This window comes from Phocoena sinus, chromosome 10, assembly GCF_008692025.1.
Source record: "Phocoena sinus isolate mPhoSin1 chromosome 10, mPhoSin1.pri, whole genome shotgun sequence".
In the NCBI taxonomy this organism is placed as follows: domain Eukaryota; kingdom Metazoa; phylum Chordata; class Mammalia; order Artiodactyla; family Phocoenidae; genus Phocoena; species Phocoena sinus.
In genome coordinates, this window is record NC_045772.1 from 53,819,043 (window position 1) to 53,846,767 (window position 27,725).

The following is a 27,725-nucleotide window of genomic DNA, read 5'->3' on the forward strand; positions in this document are numbered from 1 at the left end:
GACTTTTCCTGTGCCGGCATCACATTGGGTAGTTGGTGTCCGAAGAACCTTTAGCCCACAGTCAGGCAGGTAGGAAATCGATACTCCGTGGCAATGTGCAATCCTCAACATTCCTACGCGTCTGATTATTTGTTTGGGGACGTAGGGTGTATAGCTAGGAAAGAAGAGAATCTAGAAGGCCAGCGTTTCTGAAAGACATTGTCACAGAATCATCCCTTAGGGAAAATGCTGTAAGGTTGTTGAGGGCAACACCCTCTCCCCCAGCATCCTCCTGCCTTCCTCCTACTGAAGCCTTTTCAATTCACCTGATCATGACTTGTGGGAACTAATCACCATTACTAGGTTTTCTTTCCTTTAATTTGAAAGGTGTTAAGAAGTCTTTATTTATTGTACTGATTGCCACCGCAAGTGAAAACAACTTTTCCAAGAGCTTTTGTTTTTCAGTTCCCAGGTACCTAGTCATTCTAGGACCGGGATAAAAAGAGGACCATAGTATATCGCTTCTCTGGGGAGGGAGAAAGAGAGTTCACTCTTAAGGGCATCTTATAACCTTGGTATTAAGATGATCTTATGTAAGATGTGTGGGTGGGAGATAGGGCACTGTGGCAATAACCAGGACATTCTCCGCCCACGTCTGACTCCCTGTTTTGAAAGAGATTATTTCTGGCTTAAGACAAATCTTGTGGACACGCGCATTCTAAGTCTTATTCCCTTCAGAGCCCCCTTATGTTGTTACAGTCAAAACAAAGTATGTGGTTTCAGTATCTGTTAGTTCAGTGTCTACTTACAATAACAGGAGATGGCTGTGTCCACATCACGGCCAAGTTCCTCAGCAGGGAAGAGGAAAGCTGATTATCTTTCTCAGCGGGAGGATAGGGCAGCACTGTGGGAATTCCAGGCAAATAGGATCAGACTGGGGTGGGGAGAGGTAAAAAGGAAATGAGAAGGGGCTATTTCAACTCTCTGGAGTGAAGATTTGCTGTTCTTTTTATCTGTTTTCTGTAAGAAGGAGTCAGCCACCCACCTCTCCCCCCCACCTCCCCACCCCGCCACCGCCAGAACATTAAATGAAGGTTTCTCGTGGTTCCATGGTGGCATCCCTTCTGGGGCATTTGGCCACGTTTGGCTGTCTGCTTCCTGCAGCGACATCAGCTATAACAATAGGAGCGTCCTTTTATTTCTCTCATTGTGTTTATTACTCTAAAATTTCCCTCTCAACCAAGGTCTTTGTTCTGAGCATGTCAAGAAAAACATAACCTTTCCATTTATCTACTTAGATTTTTTTGAAGCAGGCGTGCAGTGGTTTCTCTCAAAACTCTTATCTCTTGGTTCCAGGGATTAGAACTCTTGCCAGTGATTGAGAAGAATGACTTTACAGCTAGGAATTGTTCAGGCTGATGTCAGTTAGAATAACTTTACAGTTCCCTCCTCGGTGGGTGTTGATTCGCTCTGAAGACCAGGTTTGACCAAGATGTACGTAGCTGCTGAGAATGCAACTCAAACTTGGTTCCTCAGTAGATTTTCCCACTGTGGCAAATCTTAAGGCTAAAGGAAAATAAATGGTGCTGAGATGGAAATTTCTCCTCGTTTCACTTGTAATCTGATTTCCCCAGAGCTTTAGGTGGGAAGAACATTGGCAAGAGCAGTAAGCGCTTGAGATTTTCTTTTCTTCTTCTTCTTCTTTTTTTAAAACCCAATATTCGACATTCATGTACCAGACACAGCACTGATCTTACTGCTTTGCCAACATTAATTCCTTTAACCTCATAATACATAAGTATGTACTATTCTTATCTTTATTCTACCAATGAGGAAACCGAGGCACGGAACTGGAAAGTGTGGAGCTTGGGTTCAACCCAGGCAGTCTGGCCTCCGAGCATATACACACTGGTAACATGCTGCCTCTTTATCCTTTAGCAGCTGGGAAATATGGCAGGAAAATCTCCTTGGAAAAGTATGAAATGAAGGAAGAACAACTCCTAATGTTGAGATGTATAATTTCGATATAATTTGATGCTAAAATTTTTCGCATTCCCATTAGGATTTCTGTTTTGAATTAGGAGTTATTTAGCAGTCTCCCCTGTCGACTCAGAAACTGGATAACAGCTCTGACTGATTCAGGTGAAGAACACAATGGAAATGAAATTGTTCATCATCTTATTGTCCTTACAGGCCATTTTTTTTCTTGCTAAATTATTGAAGACCATTGTTTGCCTGAAACCATGGCAAGTAGAAAAAGCCTTCTGATTGAACAATAATGAGTGCCTTGAGTTTGACTCCCAGCTCTGCCACTCACTAGACGTTATCTTGTGAAAGTTAGATGACCTCTCGATGCCTCAGTTTCCTTATCTGCTAATTGGGGGTAATAGTTCCTACTTCATAAGATTATTAGAATTAAATGAGTTAAAAATATGAAAAGTGGGACTTCCCTGGTGGGGCAGTGGTTAAAAATCCGCCTGCCAGTGCAGGGGACATGGGTTTGAGCCCTGGTCCGGGAAGATCCCACATGCTGTGGAGCAACTAAACCTGTGCACCACGACTGCTGAGCCTGCGCTCTAGAGCCTGCGTGCCACAACTGCTGAAGCCTGCGTGCCAAGAGCCTGTGCTCTGCAACAAGAGAAGCCACTGCAATGAGAAGCCCGCGCACCGCAACAGAAAGTAGCCCCCGCTCTCTGCAACTAGAGAAAGCCTGTGCACAGCAACGAAGACCCAACAGCAGCCAAAATAAATAAATTAGTTAATTTTTAAAAATATGAAAAATGCTTAGAATAGTGTTTGGCATGTAGTAAATGCTCAATATTATCTGTTGTTATTCTAACAGTGGGGTTTGCAGCTGCATTTCAATATTATTTCGCATTACTTGTGTTTCTACTGTAAACTAATTTAAGGAGAAGCTTTTGAGGTATAGAATAATAGTTTGAGAACATTCCCGAGCTAATTTTTGAGTCTAGAATAAACCATAACACAACTTAGCCAAAATGATCTTTAGCGAACTTTATACTTCCCGTCTCTCAGAAATTTTTATTTAATAGTGTTTTTTACATATGGAACTAAATTGCCATTTAAAAACAAAAACCAAACATCCTTATCCTACATCTTATTGTCTCATGAAGTGGAAGAATCGAACCAAAGAAATCTGTGTTTAGTATTATCAGATCCTGAGAGGGAAGCAGTGCTCTTTTACGTATGTGAGAATAAGAGATCTTTCTCATTAGGGAACAAAATATTGGAATAATTTAGTCAGAAAGAGAAGTATGTTAAGAACAAACAAACTAACTATGCGGTATGGGCATGATTCCAAGTGGACAGCAGTAGAATGTGGGCCCAAGGAAGGACTTGTCATGAAGTTTCTCCACATCTCAGCTTCATCATCAGCTAATTTATTCTTCTGCCTCATACTGTGTTGCTGTGAGATCACGTGAACTGGTGGTTGAAAGCTCTGTGGATGAAATGCCTAAAAACAGATACTCTAATTCTGCATCATCATCCTTGCTGTGATACCTTGAAGCCTGGCCAGAAACTTGGTGGAAATCAAGTCATATAGTAGCTTATAGTGGGGATCAGAGGAGGATGTCTGCTCTGTTTCCCCAATGGAAAATAAGTAATCCCTCTTCTTGGGCAAGAAAAGAGGCAGGCAAGTGCATACCATGTTCATACTGAGCCTTTTGTAAAATTGACCAAAGGATTTAGCTCAAAGTGGGATTTCCACATTTGTGATATTCCTTTCATGCTGTCCTCAGGTTATCTGAATACCTGGTGGGTTGGGACAGGGAGTGGAAGTTGAGGGTAAAATTAGCGGTGAACCTGTGTCTTCAGGGAAGGCAACCAGGAGGATGACACCACTTTTTCCTGTAAGACAGCTGCTTCTAGAGTAGCCATCTTCAATCCATCAGTTAAAGACAGTTTTTTTGGGGTATATACCCTTAATATATGTGTTCATTTATTGATATATAGCCATACTACTGAACATCCATCTAGTATACATTTAACAATTATAAAAACATGATAAGGATTTAAAATATAATATAAAGGCAATATTTTAAAATATAACAGCTAACAGTTAAATGGTGTTGATTATATGCCAGCCATTGTTCTGTGTGTTTTTTTCATGCAGTAACCCATTTACTGCCTTGCTAAGAGCAGAGACTTCTTGTTTCCGTTAGCTTAATTTCAAGGCACAATTCATCATTAACAATAGCAAGTATAATTCCATATTTCAGCTGTCTCCTTGAGCACATCAGATACTTTTGGCTAGAATGGGTATTATTATTTGTCAGATATGACTAATTGTCATTGCTTGGAGTGGGAAGTGCCAGGTGTGACATGTTCTTTTTTGCTTATGTTTTCTATCAGCAGTTTCTTTGCAGGGATTCTTAGAAACCTGTGCTCTATTTTGTGAGGGATAATTGAGTTAAAAACTTCATAATATAATGTGCAAGACCACTCCATTGGGAGCACATGTACCCAGGAATAGGTCGCAAAAAGCCAGAGCTAATAGAAGCGCCAGGGCACCAGTGCTCCATCATGTCCTGGAGACATACCGACCCCGTGAGGGCGCCAGTGTCAGCCTGTATGAGAAATACTAGCCAAGGTTAATTTTCTTCTTCCACATTAAGTGAAACCATATGAAAGAATTTCTAATTCTAACGTTCTCCTCTTACATGCCGACTGAGCGTTTTAAGCTCCCCCTCGACTTTGCGTGCTCTCTTGTGGAAAGTGCTCATCTGGAAGGGAGAGCGGTGAAGCGGGCTTGCAAACTGTGAGCGCTTGTGTGGTGCGTATGAGATGCAAAGCCTGGTTTCTTTGAGCTGGTACCAGTGCGTCAAACCTCATTCCCTGGTATTCTTTGTGTTTCCTACCTTACATCTCAGCACTTCTGTCGGGCTCCACAGGAAACATTGGAGGTTTTCTCTAGAATCTCCCCTTCTTTGTCATCATGCTGGAAGAGGGGCTGCCTCATTGTCTGCTGCATGGCTCACGAAGGCTGTTTTGCTTGTGGGTCCCCCAGAGCTGAGGGGCATGTGATGTGGCTCCTGTTTCAGTAGGGCTAAAACCAAGGCTATGGCTTTTCGACATCCTTGCTTAGCTGTGCTGGAATTACAGCAGAAGCTGCATGGACACAAGCTGCTTGCCTTCGAACTTATTTTAGCTTGTTCGGTGGATACATTTCTGTTTGGTGCAATCTTCTTTAAAGGCCCAAGGAACCCTTCCCAGTTAAAACTTACTAAGTTCTGGCATTATATATGATCATGAAAATGGGAAAAAGAAAATAAGCAATATGATTAAAAAGCAGTTTCTAGAACTTTAGAGAAAGGAGGATATAACATTGAGCCTACTTTAGTGAAATCCTAAAAGATAAACTATGAACTTTAAACTACCAATTTGTTACCTTCTGGAATATTCCGTAGTCTTATTGCAGAGGTATTCCTGAAAAGGGGTGGGAATGTGTATGTATTATAAATTACGTAGAAGGCTATCTTTTTTTTTTTTTGGTAAAGGAAATAACTTAGAATGCAACTGGAAAACTTTTTTTTAAAAATTTTTATTTATTTATTTATTTTTATTTTTGGCTGCCTTGGGTCTTTGTTGCTGTGTGCGGGCTCTTCTCTAGTTGCGGCCAGCAGGGGCTACTCTTCGTTGAGGTTCCCGGGCTTCTCATTGGGTGGCTTCTGTTGTTGCAGTGCACGGGCTCTAGGCGCACGGACTTCAGTAGTTGTGGCACGTGGGCTCAGTAGTTGTGGCTCGTAGGCTCCAGAGCGCAGGCTCAGTAGTTGAGGCTCACGGGCTCTAGAGCACAGGCTCAGTAGTTGTGGCACACGGGCTTAATTGCTCCGCGGCATGTGGGATCTTCCCAGACCAGGGCTCGAACCCGTGTCCCCTGCACTGGCAGGCGGATTCTTAACTGCTGTGCCACCAGGGAAGTCCCCAAATTCTTAAACTGCTGTATTGCTTTGAAAAAATAAATACGAATGAAAAAATACATTTTCTCCCTTCCTTTCTTTGTATATTTAGTAGTTATTGAGCTTTTAGTAGTTACTGAGTAATTCTATACCAGGGACGCCCTGGAATACCATAGTGAATGAGACACACGTGAGTGTCCGAGTAGGCCGATACAGACACGTCCGGCAATTCCACACCAGTGGGATAAACACTGTTGTAGGGGATGTACAGGGGCTGAGGTGGTCCAGGCAGGCTTGGTGAGGAGGTGCTGCTTCCACTGGAAACTGAAGGATACGCAGTTCTCCAAGCAGAGGGCCAAAAATGAAGGCAGAAGGAAAACATGACACTTATAGTCTTACAGGTGAGGCAGAGTTAGAAGAGAGAGGACGAGAGCATCCCTGACCACTGACAAGGAGCAAGAGAGGAGCAGCAGCTACATCGTGCAGAGCCCCTGAGCCCATGTGAGCACCTGGAAGACGGAAAAGGACTTTAAGAGCAGTAGGGGGTGATTGAAGGTTCTGTGCCATGACGGAATACAGGTGTATTTGCAATGAAATTGCAGATTTGCAATGCTTTAAAAGCACTGTGTTCGTGTAACTTGGGATTTTTCAGTCCTCTCTGGTAGATTCCCAGCTCCAACCCCAGCTGCCTTATTCCCAGCTCAGACCCCTGACGTCAATGTAGTCCCTTGAGGCGGGTGTGACATTGAGGAGGTGTTCATTCCTCAAGTTTCTCAGATCTGACTTTATGCGTCAAACCATGCACTCTTATCTGAAAGCAGCTGATGGCACCATTTCGAGTAAAGAAGAGGTTGAGGGAGAATCGGGTCCTCGTATCCGTTTCGGAATAAATGTATGGCACGTCCTGTTTGAACATGATACTTTGAAAAGTAGATCTGAATTCTCTGTTAATGTCTCGGTCCCATTTCAAATACCATACAGCTCACTCCAACCTCATATTTTTCCTTGAAATGTCTCATGAAGTCCTCTCTCCTGGCCCAGTGGTACTACCCTGACCAAGGCCCTCTTTGCCTCAGGACAGACCTCTGTGAGCCCCTTAAATTCTGGTGCTTCCTTTTCGCGGTGCACCTGCAGAACGTGTTGGCATCAGTGCTCCCTCAGCCCGGCTCTCAGCACTTTCAGGGGTGGAGGCATCTCATTACTCCTCATGCCCCAAGGCAGCAAACTGGGGCTCCTGGTCTGCCTTGCTGGACTCCAGAACCTCACCCTGACCTGAACCTAACCCTCAAGGTTGGCCTTAATCAGGTCACTGTCCACAAGGGCCTCCATATATATATATTTCTCTTTTCACCTACATTGCCTATTAGTTCCTCCCTTTTCGCAGAATATTCTTTCTTTCAATCCACCATTGCCCAAGCACGTGGACAGACAGTCACAGACAATATGATGAATGCTGTAGTCAGGATGGGCACACGGGGCAGTGGGAGCTTCCAGGAGGAGGTGACAGTTAAGGTGATTACTAAAAGACAGGTGGAAAAAACAAACAAACAAACAAACAAAACAGTAGGGCTTCCCTGGTGGCGCAGTGGTTGAGAGTCCGCCTTTCGATGCAGGGGACACGGGTTCGTGCCCCGGTCCGGGAAGATCCCACATGCCGCGGAGCGGCTGGGCCCGTGAGCCATGGCTGCTGAGCCTGCGTATCCGGAGCCTGTTGCTCCGCAATGGGAGAGGCCACAACAGTGGGAGGCCCGCATACCGCAAAAAAACAAACAAACAAAAAATAAATAAAAGGTGGGGGGGAGGTGGACGGGGAGGGGTAGTCGTGGTTTGCTGGGAGCTGCAAGCATTGTAGTTTTGCATGGGTGGGATTTGGGGTAAGAGATGGAATGTGGAGAGAGAATCAGAGCCTGCAAACCCGGGCTCATAGCCTGGAGTCAGCCTGCAGGCCAGGTTGTTAGGCTGGTAAAAGACAGTGATGAGATTTTGTGTTTTTTTAAAAACTCAGGTTCCAGAGTGTAGAAGTGGATTCGTGAGCCAGGTGTCCATCAGGGCAAGCTTTCCCTCCAGGGCTGGGCGGAGTGTGGGGGTGTTAGAGCGTGGACTCTGATCCCAGCTGCATCGCTTAAGAGATGGTAACCTGGAGTGGTTACCCTCTCTGTCCCTCGTTTTCCTCCTGTAAAGTGGGGATAGTAACCACACTTCATAGGGTGGTTATTCATAGGATTGTAGTAAGGATTAAATGAGCGAATATTTGTAAAGCATTTAGAATATTGCCTGTCAAATGATGGGAAGGGTGCTCTAGGCCCGTAACTGGCTGTGTCTGTGCCTCGTGGTCTTTTAGACTCTAATAGATGAGCTGGCATCTGAGTGTGTGGTGAGAGCCGGCTTTGTCGTTATTTCCCCACGTAGTATATCACGCACTTGAAGTTCCTGCCATAGGAGGACAGTGAAGATTTTGAAATCTCTTGATGGGCTTGGTTTTATCTAGTTCAAAGGCTTTCAACATTTTATTTTAAACTGTCGAATTCTTTTATCCAAAATCTTTTGCAAAACCTTGATGTTCATAACTGATGAAACTGTGCTGCTCTGGTTGGAATAATAGTCATAGGGACTCATCACTTCAACAGCCACTAACCTTCCTCTTTCCTAAGGTACCTATTTAGAACTAAGGAACACAGTTTGGATACCACTGCCCTGATCAGTTTAGGGAAATGTAAGTGACTCATCCAAGGTCATACAGTGAACCCATGGCAGATTTGGGACTAGAATGTAGGTCTCCTGATGGCTTAGCAGCCCCCTTTCCATTAGACCAGGGGTTCTCAACTGTGACTGCTCAGTAGAACCCCCGGGAAGCGTTAAAGAAGACGAATGGTGGGGTGCCACCTTCAGAGACACTGCTTTTAATGGGTCTGGGCTTGGCCCCTGCATCAACCTGTGCTGGATTTTTTCAGCCTACACTTGATTTGTGGAAAGAAACTTTCTTTGTGGAAAAAATTATGTCTTACAAGTTTTAGCTGTGAAAATTATTAATTGCATTTAAAAAATTTGCTGTACCAGACTTTATAGCACTGTGCAGGGGTGTTCTCAAAAGGAGAATGTTGAGCCCTTCTGAGCCCCACGTCAGAAGTCCCTCAACCAAGCTGCCTCGTGACTGTTTAAAAATTCCCCAGATATTTTGTCAGCTGGTGGTTGTTTCGGTAGCTGAAGAATGCTCTGCGTTGTTGAAGGAAATGGTTGGATTACTTGTCAGAAATAATACAGAGTTGCTTTTTTGAAAATGTAGCATTCCATAGCAGTGTGGCTCGTTATTTCATGGGGCTGAATCTTCTTTGATTCAAATCATGACTCTGGAAACATGATAAATTTGGTGTCACAGAATCTGTGCCCAGACACTGACGTGACTGCTGCTATCCCGTCTCTCACCTGCCCCTGCTACAGCTTCCTCAAAGGTGTTTGCTGGGTTTTAATTTAATCAGGTCTAGAAGGACTGTGTGCATAGGTTTCACTCAGGTGGCCTTGGGCCCTTTGGGGAATTGGATGTGATGAGCAAGGAATCCTTTCCTTTTGCCCCTTTTCCCTATTTGTGGGGATGTAATATGGCAGCAAGTAACAGGAGCTAGCGGTGGGGTTGGCAATCCTTGCAAAGCAGTGATGAGCATAAATGATAGTTCAAAATGTGCAGACGGACAATGCTATTTCTGTTGGTGACCAGGTCACAGATACTGCTAATACCGCTGTGCGGTGTTGCCTTACATTCTCCATATGGGGAAATGACACATTTCAGAGGTCTGTGGAAATAAAGATGGATTCATGTGAATTCTATCCACAGATGCCCTGAATTAAGAACGTTTTCCTGGGGCTTCAGGTTTATTCCCAATGGATATCCACTTCTACCTACTTCAGATTCTTTTCTGTGCCTTTGCCTTACTTATGTGGGCTCCTTCTTCCCGCCACGTGTGCCACAAGTCCCAGGATACTATGTACCCATGCTTCTCCATGTGCCCAGCTCTTGTTACAGAATCTCACAACGGTGGCTCATCGAAAGGTCATGAAGCCCATAGGACAGCTTTTCCAGGGCCTGTGCGGCATCCCGAGCCAGCCCTCAAGGGCCCAGGCTCCTGCTGACCTCCTGCCCCACACCCTGGGCTGCAGCTTTCAGCCTTTTTGGCAAGAGGGTTATGCTACCTCTAGGAGTCACTACTGTGACCCAGGCAGGAAGAAAGGGGGAAGGATAAAGGGGAAAAGACCAGGCCCATTGATTTGTCCTTTTTGTCAAGAAATCTGTAAGTTTCCTGGAAGTGTCCACCCAGGACACTTCTTGCAGCTCATTGGCCAGAGTGAGGCTATGTGACCACACAGAGCTGCGAGGGAGTCTGGGGTGTATTTTTGGTGGATATGTTGCTGTCCCAAACAGAATCAGTAGTGAGGAGGAGGGAGGATAGACCCTGGATGAGCGTCTACCAGAATCAGCCCCATCACCTGAGCCTCCTGGTGCTTCCCTCTCCTGGGCTGCCATATCACTTCTCAGTCCATCCAAATTCTACTTGTCCTGTCTTCAAGGTCCACCTCTCCCCCACTTCCCCAGCCCACACTGGTCTATCCTTCTTAAACCTTGAACTTGCAGGATTAGCAGAGGCTCAGAGTCTTCTAAAGAAGTTCCCTCACCCCCGCCACTTTGGTGAAGAACTGAAGCCCAGAAAATAACTTACCTGAGATCGTATTGTAATGGTAATGATAGCAGCACCCCCAACGCCACACACGCACACACACGTACACACGCGCGCACACACGCGTGCATACACGCATACACACACGCACACACACACACAGCAATGCGCATGCACACATGCACACACACGCATGCATGCACACACGCGTACACGCACACAGCAGTGCACACGCAGCACACACGCATACACACGTGTGCACGCGCGCCCAGTTGCTCCAAATGTGTTACTTAGCTGCTGACTAGGCATAAATTAGCACTTAACCTTCCCAGTACCTCTGCCATAAGGTAGCTATCACCTGCCTTTTAGTTCCTAGGAAACCATGGCACAGAGGTGTTAAGCAACAGGGACGTCCAGCTCTAGAGTGACCCAGACAGGGTCCAGGGCCTGGACTGCCTTCCTCTCCTTGCTCTGTCTCCCACTCAGCTGATTGGTATTGAAGATCACATTTGAGTCCAGATCTTCTAATCCTTCGGTCATTGTTTTTTCCACTTAACTTTCCTCTGAGATAATGTGCTTGTTCCTTCTCTTTATGGTGCTTTTAGTCATTCATAAGTGTTTCTTCCTGCCTGGATTTGATTGAGTGTCTTATTAGGGTGGTAGTTACCTCCTAACTGACATCCTCACTTTCACCCTTTATTCCGTCCTAATCCTTGCAGCGTAGCTTGAATGACCTTTTTTTTTCTTAATCTTTTTTGGAGTATAATTGCTTCACAATATTGTGTTAGCTTCTGTTGTGCAACAAAGTGAATCAGCCATATGCATACATATGTCCCCGTATCCCCTCTCTCTTGTGTCTCCCTCCTACCCTCCCTATCCCACCCCTCTAGCTGGTCACAAAGCACCGAGCTGATCTCCCTGTGCTATGAGGCTGCTTCCCACTAGCTATTTTACATTTGGTAGTGTATGTATGTCCATGCCACTCTCTCACTTTGTCCCAGCTTACCTTTCCCCCTCCCTGTGTCCTCAAGTCCATTCTCTACGCCTGCGTCTTTATTGCTCTTCTGCCCCTAGCTTCTTCAGAACCACTTTTTTTTTTTTTTTTTTAGATTCCATATGTAACTGTTAGCATACGGTATTTGTTTTCCTGTTTCTGACTTAACTTCACTCTGTATGACAGACTCTAGGTCCATCCACCTCACTACAAATAACTCAATTTCATTTCCTTTTATGGTTGAGCAATATTCCATTGTATATATGTGTCACATCTTCTTTATCCATTCATCTGATGATGGACACTTAGGTTGCTTCCATGTCCTGGCTATTGTAAATAGAGCTGCAAGGAACATTGTGGTACATGGCTCTTTTTTTTTTTTTTTTTTTTTGTGTGGTACGCGGGCCTCTCCCGTTGTGGAGCACAGGCTCCGGACACGCAGGCTCAGCGGCCATGGCTTACAGGCCCAGCTGCTCCGCGGCATGTGAGATCTTCCCGGACTGGGTCACGAACCCGTGTCCCCTGCATTGGCAGGCAGACTCTCAACCACTGTGCCACCAGGGAAGCCCGGTACATGACTCTTTTTGAATTATGATTTTCTCAGGGTATATGCCCAGTAGTGGGATTGCTGGGTCATATGGTATTTCTATTTTTAGTTTTTTAAGGAACCTTCATACTCTTCTCTGTAGTGGTTGTATCAATTTACATTCCCACCAACAGTGCAGGAGGGTTCCCTTTTCAGCACACCCTTTCCAGCATTTATTGTTTATACATTTTTTCATAATGGCCATTCTGACCATTTTCATTGTAGTTTTGATTTGCATTTCTCTGATAATTAGTGATGTTGAGCATCTTTTCATATGCCTTTGGCCATCTGTATGTCTTCTCTGGTGAAATGTCTATTTAGGTCTTCTGCCCATTTTTTAATTGAATTGTTTGTTTTTTTGGTATTGAGCTCCATGAGCTGTTTATATATTTTGGAGATTAACCCTTTGTCCGTTGTTTAATTTGCAAATATTTTCTCCCATCCTGAGGGTTGTCTTTTCGTCGTTTATGGTTTCCTTTGCTGTGCAAAAGCTTTAAAGTTAATTAGGTCCCATTTGTTTATTTTTGTTTTTATTTCCATTACTCTAGGAGATGGGTCAGAAAAGATGTTGCTGTGGTTTATGTCAAAGAGTGTTTTTCCTGTGTTTTCCTCTATGAGTTTTAGTGTCCTGTCTTATATTTAGGTCTTTAATCCATTTTGAGTTTATATTTGTGTATGGTGTTGGGTAGTGTTCTAATTTCATTCTTTTACATGTAGCTGTTCAGTTTTCCCAGCACCATTTATTGAAGAGGCTGTCTTTCTCCATTGTATGTTGCTTCCTCCATTGTCATAAATTAGGTGACCATATGTGTGTGGGTTTATCTCTGGGCTTTCTATCCCGTACCATTGATTTATATTTCTGTTTTTGTGCCACTACCACAGTGTCTTGATTACTGTAGCTTTGTAATATAGTTTGAAGTTGGGGAGCCTGATTTGTCTAGGTCCATTTTTCTTCCTCAAGATTGCTTTGGCTATTTGAGGTCTTTTGTGTTTCCGTACGAATTGTAAAATTTTTGTTCTAATTCTGTGAAGAATGCCATTGGTAGTTTGATAGGGATTGCGTTGAATCTGTAGATTGCTTTGGGTAGTATAGTCATTTTCACCATATTGATTCTTCCAATCAAAGAGCATGGTATATTTCTCCGTCTGTTTGTGTCATCTTTGATTTCTCTCATCAGTGTTGTATAGTTTTCTGAGTACAGGTCTTTCACCTCCTTAGATAGGTTTATTCCTAGGTATTTTATTCTTTTTGTTGCGATAGCAAATGGGATTGTTTCCTTAATTTCTCTTTCTCATTTTTCCTTGTTAGTGTATAGGAATGCCAGAGATTTCTGTGCATTAATTTTGTATCCTGTAACCTTACCAAATTCATTGATTAGTTCTAGTAGTTTTTTGGTGGCATCTTTAGGGTTTTCTGTGTATAGTATCGTGTCGTCTGCAAACACTGACAGTTTTACTTCTTCTGTTCCAATTTCTATTCCTTTTATTTCTTTTTCTTCTCTGATTGCTGTGGCTAGGACTTCCAAAACTATGTTGAATAAGAGTGGCGAGAATGGGCATCCTTGTCTTGTTCCTGATCTTAGTGGAAATGCCTTCAGTTTTCACCATTGAGAATGATGCTTGTTGTGGGTTTGTCATATATGGTCTTTATTATGTTGAGGTAGGTTCCCTCTAAGCCCACTTTCTGGAGAGTTTTTTTTATTATAAGTGGGTGTTAAATTTTGTCCGAAGCTTTTTCTGCATCTCTTGAGATGATCATATGGTTTTTATTCCTTAATTTGTTAATGTGGTATATCACATTGATTGATTTGTGTATATTGAAGAATCTTTGCATCCCTGGGATAAATCCGACTTGATCATGGTGTATAATCCTTTTAATATGTTGTTGGATTCTGTTTGCTAGTATTTTATTCAGGATTTTTGCATCTATGTTCATAAGTGATATTGGTCTATAATTTTCTTTTTTGTGTGATATCTTTGTCTGGTTTTGGTATCAGGGTGGTGGTGGCTTCGTAGAATGAATTTGGGAGTGTTCTTCCCTCTGCAGTTTTTTGGAAGAGTTTGAGAAGGATTGGTGTTAGCTCTTCTCTAAATGTTTGTTAGAATTCGCCTGTGAAGCCATCTGGTCCTGGAGTTTTGTTTGTTGGAAGATTTTTACTTACAGTTTCAATTTCATTACCTGTGATAGGTCTGTTTATATTTTCTAATTCTTCCTGGTTCCGTCTTGGAAAATTGTACCTTTCAAAGAATTTGTCCATTTGTTCGTGGTTGTCAATTTTATTGGCATATAGTTGTTTGTAGTAGTCTCTTATAATCCTTTGTATTTCTGTGGTGTCAGTTGTGATTTCTCCTTTTTCATTTCTAATTTTATTGGTTTATGTCCTCTCCCTTTTTTTCTTGATGAGTCTGGATAAGAGTTTGTCAATTTTGTTTATTTTCTCAAAGAACTAGATTTTAGTATTATTGATCTTTGCTATTGTTTTCTTCATTTCTATTTCATTTATTTCTTCTCTGATCTTTATGATTTCTTTCCTTCTAACTTTGGGTTTTCTTTTTTCTCTTTCTCTAGTTGCTTTAGGTGTAGTGTTAGATTGTTTATTTGAGATTTTTCTTGTTTCTTGAGGTGAGATTGAATTGCTATAGCTTCCATCTTAAAACTGCTTTTGCTGCATCCCATAGGTTTTAGGTCATTGAGTTTTCGTTGTCATTTGTTTCTATGTATTTTTTTAATTTCTTCTTTGATTTCTTCAGTGATCTCTTGGTTATTTAGTAGTGCACTGTTTAGGCTCCATGTATTTGTGGTTTTTACAGTTTTTTTCCTATAATTGATTTCCAGTCTCATAGCGTTGTGGTCAGAAAAGATGCTGGATATGATTTCAATTTTCTGAGGCTTGATTTGTGACCCAAGATGTTATCTATCCTGGAGAATGTTCCATGTGCGCTTGAGAAGAAAGTATACTCTGCCACTTTTGAGTGGACTGTCCTATAAATATCAATTAAATCTTTCTGGTCTATTGTGTCATTTAAAGCTTGTGTTTCCTTGTTTATTTTCTGTTTGGATGATCTGTCCATTGGTGTAAGTGGGCTATTAATGTCCCCTACTATTACTGTGTTACTGTTGATTCCCCCTTTCATGGTTGTTAGCATTTGCCTTATGTATTGAGGTGCTCCTATGTTAGGTGTATAAACATTTATAATTGTTATATCTTTTTCTTGGATTGATCCCTTGATCACTGTGTAGTGTCCTTCCTTATCTCTTGTTAACAGTCTTTATTTTAAAGTCTGTTTTATCTGATACAGGTATTGCTACTCCAGCTTTCTTTTGATTTCCATTTGCATGGAATATCTTTTTCCATCCCTTCACTTTCAGTCTGTATGTGTCCCTAGGTCTGAAGTGGGTTTCTTGTAGATGGCCTATATATGGGTCTTGTTTTTTTGTCCATTCAGCCAGTCTGTGTCTTTTGGTTGGGGCATTTAATCCATTTACATTCAAGGTTATTATCGATAGGTATGTTCATATTACCATTTTCTTAATTGTTTTGGGTTTGTTTTTGTGGGTCTTTTTCTTCTCTTGTGTTTCCTGCCTAGAGAAGTTTCTTTAGCAGTTATTGTAAATCTGGCTTGGTGGTGCTGAATTTTCTTAGCTTTTGCTTGTCTGAAAAGCTTTTGAGTTCTCCATCAAATCTGAATGAGATCCTTGCTGGGCAGAGTAATCTTGGGTGTAGGTTTTTCTCTTTCATCACTTTAAGTATATCCTGCCACTCCCTTCTGGCCTGCAGAGTTTCTTCTGAAAAATCAGCTGATAACCTTATGGGGATTCCTTTGTATGTTATTTTTTGTTTTTCCCTTGCTGCTTTTAATATTTTTTCTTTGAACTTAATTTTTGTTAGTTTGATTAATATGTGTCTTGGTGTGTTTTATCCTGTATGGGACTGTCTGTGCTCCCCGGACTTGGGTGACTGTTTCTTTTGCCATGTTAGGGAAGTTTTCCACTGTAATCTGTTCAAATATTTTCTCAGACCCTTTCTTTTTCTTTTTTTTAAATTTACATTAAAAATTTTCTATACAGCAGGTTCTCCGACCCTTTCTTTTTCTCTTCTTATTCTGGGACCCCTATAATTCGAATGTTGGTGCATTTAGTGTTGTCCCAGAGGTCTCTGAGATTGTCTTCAATTCTTTTCATTCTTTTTCCTTTATAACTGCTCCTCGGCAGTTATTTCCACCATTTTGTCTGCCAGGTCACTTACTCGTTCTTCTGCCCCAGTTATTCTGTTACTGATTCCTTCTAGTATGTTTTTCATTTCAGTTATTGTGTGGTTCATCTCTGTTTGTTTGTTCTTTAGTTCTTCTAGATCTTTGTTAAACATTTCTTGTATTGTCTCAGTCCATGCCTCCATTCTATTTCCAAGATTCTGGATCATCTTTACTATCATTACTCTGAATTCTTTTTCAGGTAGATTGCATATTTCCTCTTCATTTATTTGGTCTTATAGGTTTTTACCTTGCTCCTTCAACTGTGACATATTTTTTTGCTGTCTCTCTCTCTTTTTTTTTTTTTTTTTCCATTTTTTAATGAGTGGGATTGTGTCCCTATCTTACTGGTCGTTGGGCCTGAGGCTTCCAGTACTGGAGTTTGTAGGCTATTGGTTAGAGCTGGGTCCTGGTGCTGAGATGAGGACCTTTGGGAGACCTCACTCCGATGAATATTCCCTGGGGTTTTAAGTTCTCTGTTAGTGCAGTGGTTCCGACATGGAGCTCCCACCACAGGAGCTTTGGCCCAACCCCCGGCTCATGAACCAAGATGCCGCAAGCTGCACAGGGTGGCAAAAAAGAAAAAATAAAAGGAGAACAATAGCAAAGTAAAAAATAAAGTTAGATGAGGAAACTAACAGATATGTTAGAAAAAATATAAAAATAAAAATGTAGATGAAATAACAACCAGAAGGTAAAACAGAGCCACAGTAGTAAAAAAGAGGAGGAGAAAAAAAAAAATGAGGTGGAAAAGGCCTTGGCTGTGGAGGGCGGGGCCTAAGCAAGGGAGAGATTTGGGTGGTGGGTGGGGCCTATGCGTAGGACCCACAGGGCTGGAAAAGGCCCTGGGAACTGTGGGGGGTGGGGCTTAGCCTCAACAGAAGTGGCCCAGGCTTGCCTCCTGCCTCTGGTCTCAGAGAGCAGGGGACCTCACCTGGGAGCCCAGCAGGCTTCCTGGGCTCCAGTGGGTGGAGCAAATGCCCTCGTCTCCTGCTCCTCCGGTCCCAGAGGTCCCCTCCCACCTACCTCTCCTGGTCTTCCTGGCCTCCCTCCTATGCCCCAGGGCCTATGCGGCCTGGAGGGCGGGTGACCAGCCTAGGAGCTCAGCAGGCTCCCTGGGCCCAATTGTGTGAGGCAAATGTCCTCTGCCCCTCTCCTGCTCCTTGGGTCCCAGAGGGCCCCCTCCGCCTGCCACTCCTGTTCTCTCCCAGCCCCTCTGCTATGCCCCCAGGACCAACCCCGTCCAGGGGGGACTTCTGAGGGCATAGGACCCAACCTGAGAGCTGGGCAGACTTCCCCAGCCAGTTGGGCAGGGGAAACGCTGGGCGTGCTCCGCCCTGATCCAAGCCCCTGAGGGTCCCTCCAGGCACTGGAACGTTCCCAGAACCCCTCCCCAGTCTCAGACACACCTCAGGGCACCGGTCCTGTCCAGCCTCCACTTCTCCTCCCCCTTCAGTCCCCCCATGTCCTACCGGTTCAGTTGGGGGTTCTTCCCATCTCCTTGGGCATCGGGGTCCCCCACCAGCATCCGGCAGTTGTGGGGCGATGCGAACTCTGCGTCTTCCCACCGCCATCTTCTCACCTTTAGCTTGAATGATCTTTTAAAAATACAAATCTTTTAAAAATACAAATCTATTTTCTAACTCCCACTTCAATCAATGGCTTTCTGTTACTCTTAAGCGAAAGTCAAGATCCTTCATGTGTCCTGGAAGGACTGAGTGGTCCAACTACTACCTCCTTCTCCAGTCTCATGTCATCTCCCTCCTTTCCTGCCTCTGTCCCCTAGTCAGCCACATGGCCACGGTCCAGTCTCCTCTTGACCATCACACACCTTCTACCACGGAACCTTTGCACCTGCTGTTTTTGCTGCCTGGTGTTCCCTCCTTTCCCCTCTTTATCTTGTGAATTTCCAGTGGTCCTCAGCCTGGTCCTCAGTGCTCAGGAAGCCTCCAGTATGCCCCTTTGCAGGCTGGCCTCACAGCACTTTGTCCCCTCAGCAGAATTATGATCTTGCATTTACTTGTGTGATTATTTGATCAGTGTCTGTCTCCTCCACTGGATTCTTAAAATCAGACCCTGTCTCTGTATCTTTCATCTGGTCTTTCATCCCCACTGCCTACTTTTGTGCCTGTCGCAGAAAGAGTGCTCAGTAAATATTTGTTGACAAAAAACAAAAAAAAAGACTATTTTATCTCTAAGCATCTAGCACAGAATCGAGTAAAAACAAAGTTTTAAAGGGCACAAGTAGAGTAATGGCATATGTCACCCTAAGTACACAGTATCTTCCAGCATCATTCTAAGATGGACCAAAATGGTGGTTACCGGGGACTGGAGGGTGGGAGGTATAAGGAGGAATGTTGGGTAAAAGTACAAACAGGAGTCGTAAAAAAGTCCTAGAGATAGTGCACAGCACACCGAACATAACACAGACAACAATATTGTATTATAATAATCAAACTTGATAGGAGATGAGATCTTAGTTATTCTAACCACAAAAAACCACAGTTATAGAGATGCTAGCTATTGCTATGATGGCAACTATATCACAATATATAAATGTATCAAATAAGCCTGTTGTACACCTTAAATTTATACAATGTTATAGGTCAAATACTTTCAATTAAAAAAGTAAGATAGACCAAAAGAACTTTATATAATGGCTTCAACTAAAAAAAAAGAATTCAACATTTATTGCTGCAGGCTAGATAAGCCTAGTTGTCAGTAGTGGATGTTATATGCACCGTACCTATTTAATCTCAGTATTTAATATCTTATTCCTCTAGCTACACCATAATTGAGCTGCTTTTTTCCCCCCCCATAGCTACTAACATCTTAGGCGTATGTGATTCAAACATGGTTTTTAAAAGTGTTCATCTTGAAATGGTCTCAGAATCAACCAGCAGGTACAAGATCTGTGGTAGATGAGGGAACATGGGCTGCACGTAGCTTTAGGGTAGGAAGAGGAAGCCAAGATGCTGAGTGACAGCTGGAAAACTGAGGGGAGTAGGAAACATGAAGAGGAGATTTGAATTGACTGCGTCTTGTGAAGGGTGGACTAGACTGGGTGTTCAAGGGAAAAACATGTTCTACAAATTCAGGATGTAGACATAAGCAGATGGGGCAATTATCTGAGAGTGTAAAAGCCCTATGAGGCGAAAATGGGTCTATTTATCTCCCCTTGAAGAATCTGTAAAAAAGACCTAACTTCTTCCAGAGACTCCAGGTCAAACCTGCTTGGGGGTTGCAGCAGAAGGGAGGTGCGGGGTTAGCTGTTAAAACTGTAAAGACCTACCTGTTTGCATGGAGTTTTACCTCTCACTTCTGCACATCAAATTAAAGTAGATCTCACCCCAACTGAGGGGGTGGTGACTTGGACTCCTGCCCTGGGTGGACAGGCAGGGACCACTTTCTCCCTGGGGTGGTGGTAACATCAGCGATGAATCTGGGGATCCTTCCCTAAGTGTTTTGCTCGGTTTTGACCCCGTTGTTTGCAGGCAGACAACCGGATGGACGCGCTGACCCCTGGAGGTGTCACGCCCTCACCCTGGGGCAGTGGCCACTGCGTTTCTCACTCTTCCTTGTCTCCCTCCTCCTGCAGGAATCAGAAGGTGTTTCCTGCCACTACTGGTCGCTGTTTGACGGTCACGCGGGGTCCGGGGCTGCTGTGGTGGCATCCCGTCTGCTGCAGCACCACGTCACGGAGCAGCTGCAGGACATCGTGGAGATCCTGAAGAACTCGGCCGTGCTGCCGCCCACCTGCCTGGGCGAGGAGCCCGACCACACACCCGCGAACAGCCGGACTCTGACCCGCGCGGCCTCGCTCCGTGGAGGGGTGGGCGCCCCCGGCTCCCCCAGCACCCCGCCCACGCGCTTCTTCACCGAGAAGAAGATCCCGCATGAGTGCCTCGTCATCGGGGCTCTTGAAAGTGCATTCAAGGAAATGGTAGGTAATCACTGAAGACTCTAGGGCAGCAGGGGCCCGGGTGGTCACTTAAGCCACATACTTGTTTCTTAGAAAGTTCCCTGGAAGGGCATGTCTCTGACCTGTCCACTTGCTGCATGGTCCCCTCCGTCTTCTCCTTTTACAGCAGGACTTCCATTCTCAAAAGAAGTGGGCAGCAAGAGAGTTCTAGCATCCAGTGCTGGCAAAGGTGTAAAAGAAGATGGAAGAGGGATAGTGCATGAGGTGATAGGCTTATTAAATGGATGCGTATTGCTTCTCTTTCTGCCAGCTCTTATGGATGCCAGCTGGTAGGATTGAACTTAATTGAAACTGTGAGCTCGGTTGCCATCTGTTTTACACGTATGTATACGAATTCCAGGTGTTTGGGGAAATGGAGCTTTTAGTAAAGTGCTCAGAAGTACGCTTGCTGTACAGATCTGATCTGAGAACAGCTGTTTTCCCATGATTGGCAGTGTGGTTCCCACTGCTTAAAGCAGGTAGGAGCCAGTATCCAAGAATTCTTTGTTTTACTTGGGAACGTGGATTTGTTTGTACATTTAAAATTTGAATATGTCTGATCAAGGGATTCAGCCTCCCTCCTGAGAACATACTAAGCTGCCCTCCCGGTGTCCCCTGCTTGTCCCTCTGCCCGGTGAGAATGCACATAGAAGGTCTCTTCTGTGCCACCCCCTTGAGCTCACTTTATACTGAGGCAACTATTTGGGTTCCAAAGGTTTTCTCTCCTGAGCAGCCTCCTGCATGCAGATACAGTAGGAGATATGTAGAGATGTTATAAGGACTCGAGTAAGGTGAGTGGCCAGTAGTGTCCTTATAACCTGGAGATTAAAAAGTGATGACAAGCTCTTAGGTAGAGCAGGAGTAGCTAGAAGCATCTCTGCAGAATTGAATGTACACCTCGTGCACATTCCAGGATCTCACGATGTCAGGTTGAGTGCTAATGAGAGGAGAAAAGTAAATAATATTAAACAGCGTCATCTGACTTGTTTACGAGGCAAAAAATTGTTCATATACTCATGCCTCTAATTTGCAGTCTCTCCTCACTTTAACTCATTTCTTCTTGGGTTCCAGCGTTTCCCTCCTTGTCACATATTTACCCTTTTGAGTAGCAGGTGGTTAAAATGCACCTCCATGTCAGGAGTATCTGGTAGCCTTCAATCCCAAGAAAAACACCAGGAGGCAAGAAAAGATTATTTAGGAAAAAAAGGAATCAAGGTTAGAAAAACGGACTCCTCCTCGGGGCTTGGTATAAAAATCTCCCTCTATCATGGAGGCTCTGATGTGAATAGCTGTTTCTAAACATGGATGCTCAGAAAGCTAAATATTGAATTGAGGTAACAATTTGACAGTGGACCTTCCCCCTAATGGGAGAAGAAGTCAGCTTACATGATAGAAGTGAAAAAAGCAGAAGAAATTTTGGCTTTTTTATTTCCTTCGGTAATTGCTAGTACTCTGAGGTATCTTTTACTTCGCACTGCTGTATTCTCCACTTCATCCACTAGAGGCCAATGTCACATTGAGTCAAGCCTCCACACCCATCTCAGACTGTTTCTGCCCATTAATGGTGCAGGGTTCCTAGCACCTACTGTACTTGAGAGGCTCATTCAGAAAAATACTTAGTAAAGAGCCCCATTCTTGTTTTTTAAATTTTTAATAACTTTTCACTAGCTGATTCATTACCAGAAATCTTTCTTGGACACTTGGTTGACAGCGAAAAGATCACTTCGCTTTCCAGTGTAATTCATTCAATCCATAAATATTTGTTGAGAACTAACTCTAAGCCAGGGCTAGCTGGGAAAAAAGCATGGAAGAAATTAGGCAAAGACAGATATTAAACAGATAAAATATAAATGGGAAGGGCCTCGAGAGAAGAAATGAAGAGTAGGTAGGAATCTGATAAAGAGATGAAGTAGGGTTCCCCGGAGAAGCAATGCTTTCAGAGAGTGGGAAGAAAGCAGACAGAACGTGGGAGCTGGGAGAGTGCTCTGGGCAGAGACAACCGTTTGTGTGAAGACCCACATCACGGAGAGAACCCAGATGGGCCAAAGGCAGCAAGCTGACGTCCACCATGGTTAGATGCAGATTTCAAGCGTAGGGATGCTGTAAGGTGACTTGGAGAGGCCATCTGTAACCAGCCTGTGGATGACTTGCTGTGCCATAATATGGATTTGGGGCCTTAAGCCATTCTGTTCTTTTCTAATCCACCCCACCCTATAGCTTCTTCTTCACACTTAACGTTTTTCCCAGATTGTCTGTCTAGCCCCCAGAGTGCCTGCTAACTGGGCTTTGCACCATGTGCTTGGACTTATTAAGGGAGAATACTCATCATTCCTTGGTTCTCCTGGTTCTCGGCAGTGTGGCCCTGCCTCCTGCATGGCTGGGGACTGAGCCAGCTGATGCCTGTTGGCCCAGAATAGTTATTAATACTGTCCCCTTTTACTCCCAAAAGTGTCCCTGTCTGGATGATGTCATATGTTTACCCTAATTATAGAGATGCTCTAGTTTTTTTCTTTGCTTCATCAGGGACTTCAGGAAAAATCTACTCCAGCGTCACAGAAAAGTGCCTGACTTAGCCATTAAATAGCTTGGGTTGAGCTTCAGAACTTACAACAGAGAAATTATACAGCATACTACGGAAGGCCATTGTCAACTCATAAAAAATACTTTTTCTTTCCACCCTTTCTCGCTATTAGGTTTTGACGGTCAGCGTTTAAAGGTAAACTTTGGTTTGAAATGCTCAACACACAGCTGATTTCCTTATTCTGTTGGCCTGACCTTGGTGGTTCCTCCTTTAGACCTTTCTGAGGGGAGCAGGTTTGGAATCTCCCGGCCATTCTTAATTTTTTTCCTCACAACAGCCAGCTACTTTCTAACTTTCTAGGTGTTCTTTAGGTATTGCAGGTTTTATGCCATTCTGATCCCCTGTAATAGGAAAACCCAATATTGAATAAGATTCAGTCATTTCAGCTTTGTGGCTCTCTTGCTTTCTCCTGCACTTTCAATCCCTAAAAATTCCCCATGCCCAGCACCTAAGCCTCAAATTTGCCACACTGATGACATATTTGCAGCCACCCCTCCTGAGATTCAGAATGTAACATAATAAAGGCAAAGCTTGCCTTTCGTTTGGGGTTTTGCTTTATTTATGACAGTTCAGCAAAGTAGAATCAGAGGTCATTCCTCTCTCCCCACCTCCCACCAGTGCCCTTCTCAATTACTTATATATATATATATTTTTTTTTGCGGTACGTGGGCCTCTCACTGTTGTGGCCTCTCCCGCTGCGGAGCACAGGCTCCGGACGCACAGGCTCTGCGGCCATGGCTCACGGGCACAGCCGCTCCGCGGCATGTGGGATCTTCCCGGACCGGGGCACGAACCCACGTCCCCTGCATCGGCAGGCAGACTCTCAACCACTGCGCCACCAGGGAAGCCCTCAATTGCTTATATTTTATAGCCAGCATTCTTCTAGACACCATGGGGGTCTAGAAGAAAAACATTGGATTTTGTATCTGGGGGTATTTGTCGTCACATTATACGAACACAGAGATAGATAGTATCTCATTTGTTTTAATGTTCTGAGTGACATTAAGTGAAATGTTCATATCTATCTGAAAGAGAAAATTGGATAAAAAGATTCAGAAACACCAGACCAGAATAAATAATACCTATTTCTAGGAAAAAGTAGGTACCCGTCGAAAAATAAAGAGTAACAGAAGTGGGGGGGAAACGCTGTGGACCAGAGGAGATGGTAAGTTTCATCAAATACGGTAAGCCTCTTTGAAGGCACTGTTTTTCCTCTTCTCTTTGATCCTGGGGTTGTCTGGCACAGTACGTGGCTTGTGAGGAGGTGACCTCTGACCACGGGCCTCTGATCCATGCTGGCAGAAGTGGGTCTGCCCTGTGGTCCCCTATTGTATCTCATCTTGGATCTCCCTTCAGAGTGAAGGCCACGTGGCCAGCTCCTCCTGTGTCCACCGTGGAAAATGAACCCTCGCTTCCAAGAGGACCAGGATCTCAGGAACTTTCTGACTGACTTCATTTCTGCTTCCCAACTATACTTTGTAACAATGCCTACTTCTGCAGCTAAGTTTTGTCACCTACTATGTTTAGGTGGTTGCTTGGCTCAAGATGACAGATACGAAGAAGATAAATGTCTTCTAAGTCCTGATGTCAGTCTCCTTCCTACTTCCATACCCTCCAAAAACAGGGGAGTCATGTAAGAAGTCACTTCCATTGTTGGTATAGTTGCAGGAGACCTTTGCCCTCCTAGGAATCAGAAGCAAGTCAGCAGTGATGACCTTTTTTACCTACAGGAATTGAGTTATAGACACAGGCAGGAGGATCTCAAAATTCTGTCCTATTTCCTTTTCAGTGTGGGTATAGATTCCTCGCCACAGTGAAGAATGTTTTGGAGGTTTGATTGTTATGAAGGGAGAAAAATGGCAACATTTTAACTTGTAAAACTAGCATACATCTTACTGTCACTGAGTAAATGGTTGGAAATACCACTCAGCTTGGCTTTGTCGGTAAAAACCATATGATGGCACGATGGTGAAAAAGGAGGATGAATGCAAAGCTAATTTATAGTTTATACATTTTAATGGTTTTGAGAATTAGAATAGTAATGGTAAGTGGACCTGTTGGTCTGTCTGTATTTAAGCTAGAGGCTTTTTGTTTTTGTTTTGTCTTTGTTTTTAGTAGAACAGGAAGTTCTTCCGAGAAGGAATGAGCATGTGATTCCACCAACAGCCAGCAGGTGGCGATATTAGGCAGTGCTGGTTTGTCCCTTCCCCATTGCTTGGCTGACAGATTGGCTTCTCAGAATAAACCGAAATCAGTCCCAGATACTAAAACCATGCAGAATCTTATTATTTGTGACTGACGCTATTAGCAATGTGCTCATAACCATGTTTTAACCCAGCTAGGGGGAGGTGCCAGGTCCTATTGAAACCACCCAACACTCGCTGCCTTCTGGTGTTTGATATTGCTTTCCTTTTGCGACCTGAAATTGGTAGGAAACAAAGAATAATCCTGGAGATGCATCATCTGTGGGACTTTCGAAGCAAATTACAGTGATCCCGAAAAATATATTTTCTTTCTTGCAATTCTTTCCTGCTGAATTAGTCTCCTTTCACACACATCCTTTTTTCCCTTCACTGCTCTCATTCTTCCTTGCAACAAAAAGGAGCAAAATACAATCCCAAGTCTTAAAAATTGGATCCATTCTTTGATTTAGAGATAAACCTTGCTTAAATGTAATATTTAGACAGATGCAACACAGGATAAATCAGTTCTGCTAGGTAGAAAGCAGCCTTGAGAGGGACTCTTGATTGAACAGATAAATCAATTATCTTGTTAATGGAATCTTCTGAGTCACTTAAGTTGATCCTTTTAGATCATACTTGAAAAGGAATGATAGTATGTGCATGTGTTTTGCTGGTAATTTATTCTAGACTTATGTCTTGAGGTTCATGGCAGCTAAAATGGGGGAGATATTCCAAATCGGTCTTTGTTTAGCACAAGCAGTGGGCAATTTTTCATGATTTCCTTAATCTTTTGAAAAAAGTACCCAAACTTCTTGAGGGATACATTTAAAAATTTTTTTTAAATGTAGAGTGTGAGAAGCTTAAGCTAACTGGAAAAGTTAAGAGTTTGAAGAAATTAGGTAGTTAATTCAACAGTAAATATATCTTTATTGACTTCATTTATCACGTTTGACCTGGTAGTAGAAGGACCACCCAGATGGTCCTTTAATGTTCCTTTTAATACTAAGATTTTGTGAAGCATCTTTTAAAGAGGAGTAGGTGGTGTAGGAAAAAAATGTGCTATTTTGTCTTCTAGGGAGGGGAGGGGGAAGCAATTATTTTTAGAATATGTTCTAGTTACACCCAGTTTTAGAAGAAGAAATAAAAGAGCATATTTTCATGTCAGTGAATCCTACAGGGCGGATGAAGTCTGTGGAAACACATCTTTCAAATCCTTTCACTGTGATCCCAGAGAGCACACATGTAATTAAAGTGTGCGTCTGAGCGCACACGCATATGTCTATTAGCACGCAGAGGCGGGAGGTGATGAAAGCATGAGCCTGTTAGCAAAGTTTCTTGTATAAAAAATAGCTAGACTTTGGGCCACTGTTTATGTGGAAATGTTGCCAAATTTGCATTCCTTATGCTGGGGGAACTGCAGAGGGAAGGTAGGAAAAGATGAAAGAAACGGTGAAATCAATTAGAAAAAAATACTGACGCTATTAATGTCATAACAAGGCATTCAATGGGCAGGCTAACTGGAATGTTTCCCCCAAATGAAAGGCAAATGTGAACTCTGCTGTAGCAGAAAATCTTAGTGTCAAACACTCTATCTTGATATTTTTTTAAAAGATGAAATAACTTTATAATCAGATTTTCTGGTGATGTAAACCATGATAAGTAAGGCACCTACGATGCAGAATAAACTTGTTTGTCTGAGTCCCAGAGGAATTCTTTGACGTGGGCGGCTCTTTCACGTGGACTCTACTTTTTGGATCGCACCAATGGTTTAAGTCCGTCAAGCATCATTCACACTCCAGTCTGTAAGCAGTTGGGTGCTTAAAGGATTTTTACTCAAAACTGCCTTTCATTCAGACTTTAGGTATTCAAACAAATAGTGATTCTGGATGTGAAAGGATAGTTTCTGTAGCTAGAGCAGTTCTTTCCAGTGTATTAAAAATGTTAGTATTGAGTGTGGGCTTTATATACCAGTTTCTATATTAATTTGATGAAATATATATCTATCATAATATCAACTTTATTTTATTTATTTAAATGCAAAAAAATTGCATAAACCTACCCGCAAACTCCTTTGTGAATAGGGTTGTTGGTTCTGTTTTGATGCACTGTTTGGAGGTTCAACAGGCGGAACTTCTGACGTCTTGATGTTTTCTTTCCCGTCTGTCACTTTCTTGTGACGGTCTTTCCCTGCTGACGTGTGTCCCTCCTCCCGTGTCACCCTCCAGCCTCCTGCCATCCCTGCTTGGGTTCTAAGAACCATTCATTCATTCCTATCAATTGCGTGTTATTGGAAGCCTGGGTTCCTGCTTAATTATTCATCTCAGTGAGTGTTTATGCATGTTGTAAGCTTTTCACTTATGAATGGTGGGACACATGTCTCATGTTAAGGCAGAGGTAAAATGGTGGGGAGATAATTGGAAACCCAGGCGTTTTATAATGTATTTCTTTATTTGCCCATTGAATAGATATTTATTAAATTACGTTTTACTTGGCCCAATATGGGTGTTGAGGATCTAGCACTGAGCAAGAAAGGTCTCTGCTCTCAGTCATGGGATCCAGGCTGTGGGGAGAATCTAGCTCGTCTCCGAAGCCCCTCATCTAC

At 43.3% G+C, this 27,725-nt stretch overlaps 1 protein-coding gene across 3 annotated transcripts in view; it reads left to right on the forward strand.

The window, feature by feature from the left end:
• Positions 1–27,725, forward strand: part of PPM1H (protein phosphatase, Mg2+/Mn2+ dependent 1H) — a 271,045-nt gene that overhangs the window by 99,826 nt on the left and 143,494 nt on the right. For all 3 annotated transcript variants that reach the window (XM_032645109.1, XM_032645110.1, XM_032645108.1), the window contains exon 3: positions 19,997–20,341. In XM_032645109.1, the coding sequence (XP_032501000.1) occupies positions 19,997–20,341 (345 nt within the window). The remainder of the gene's footprint in view (positions 1–19,996; positions 20,342–27,725) is intronic.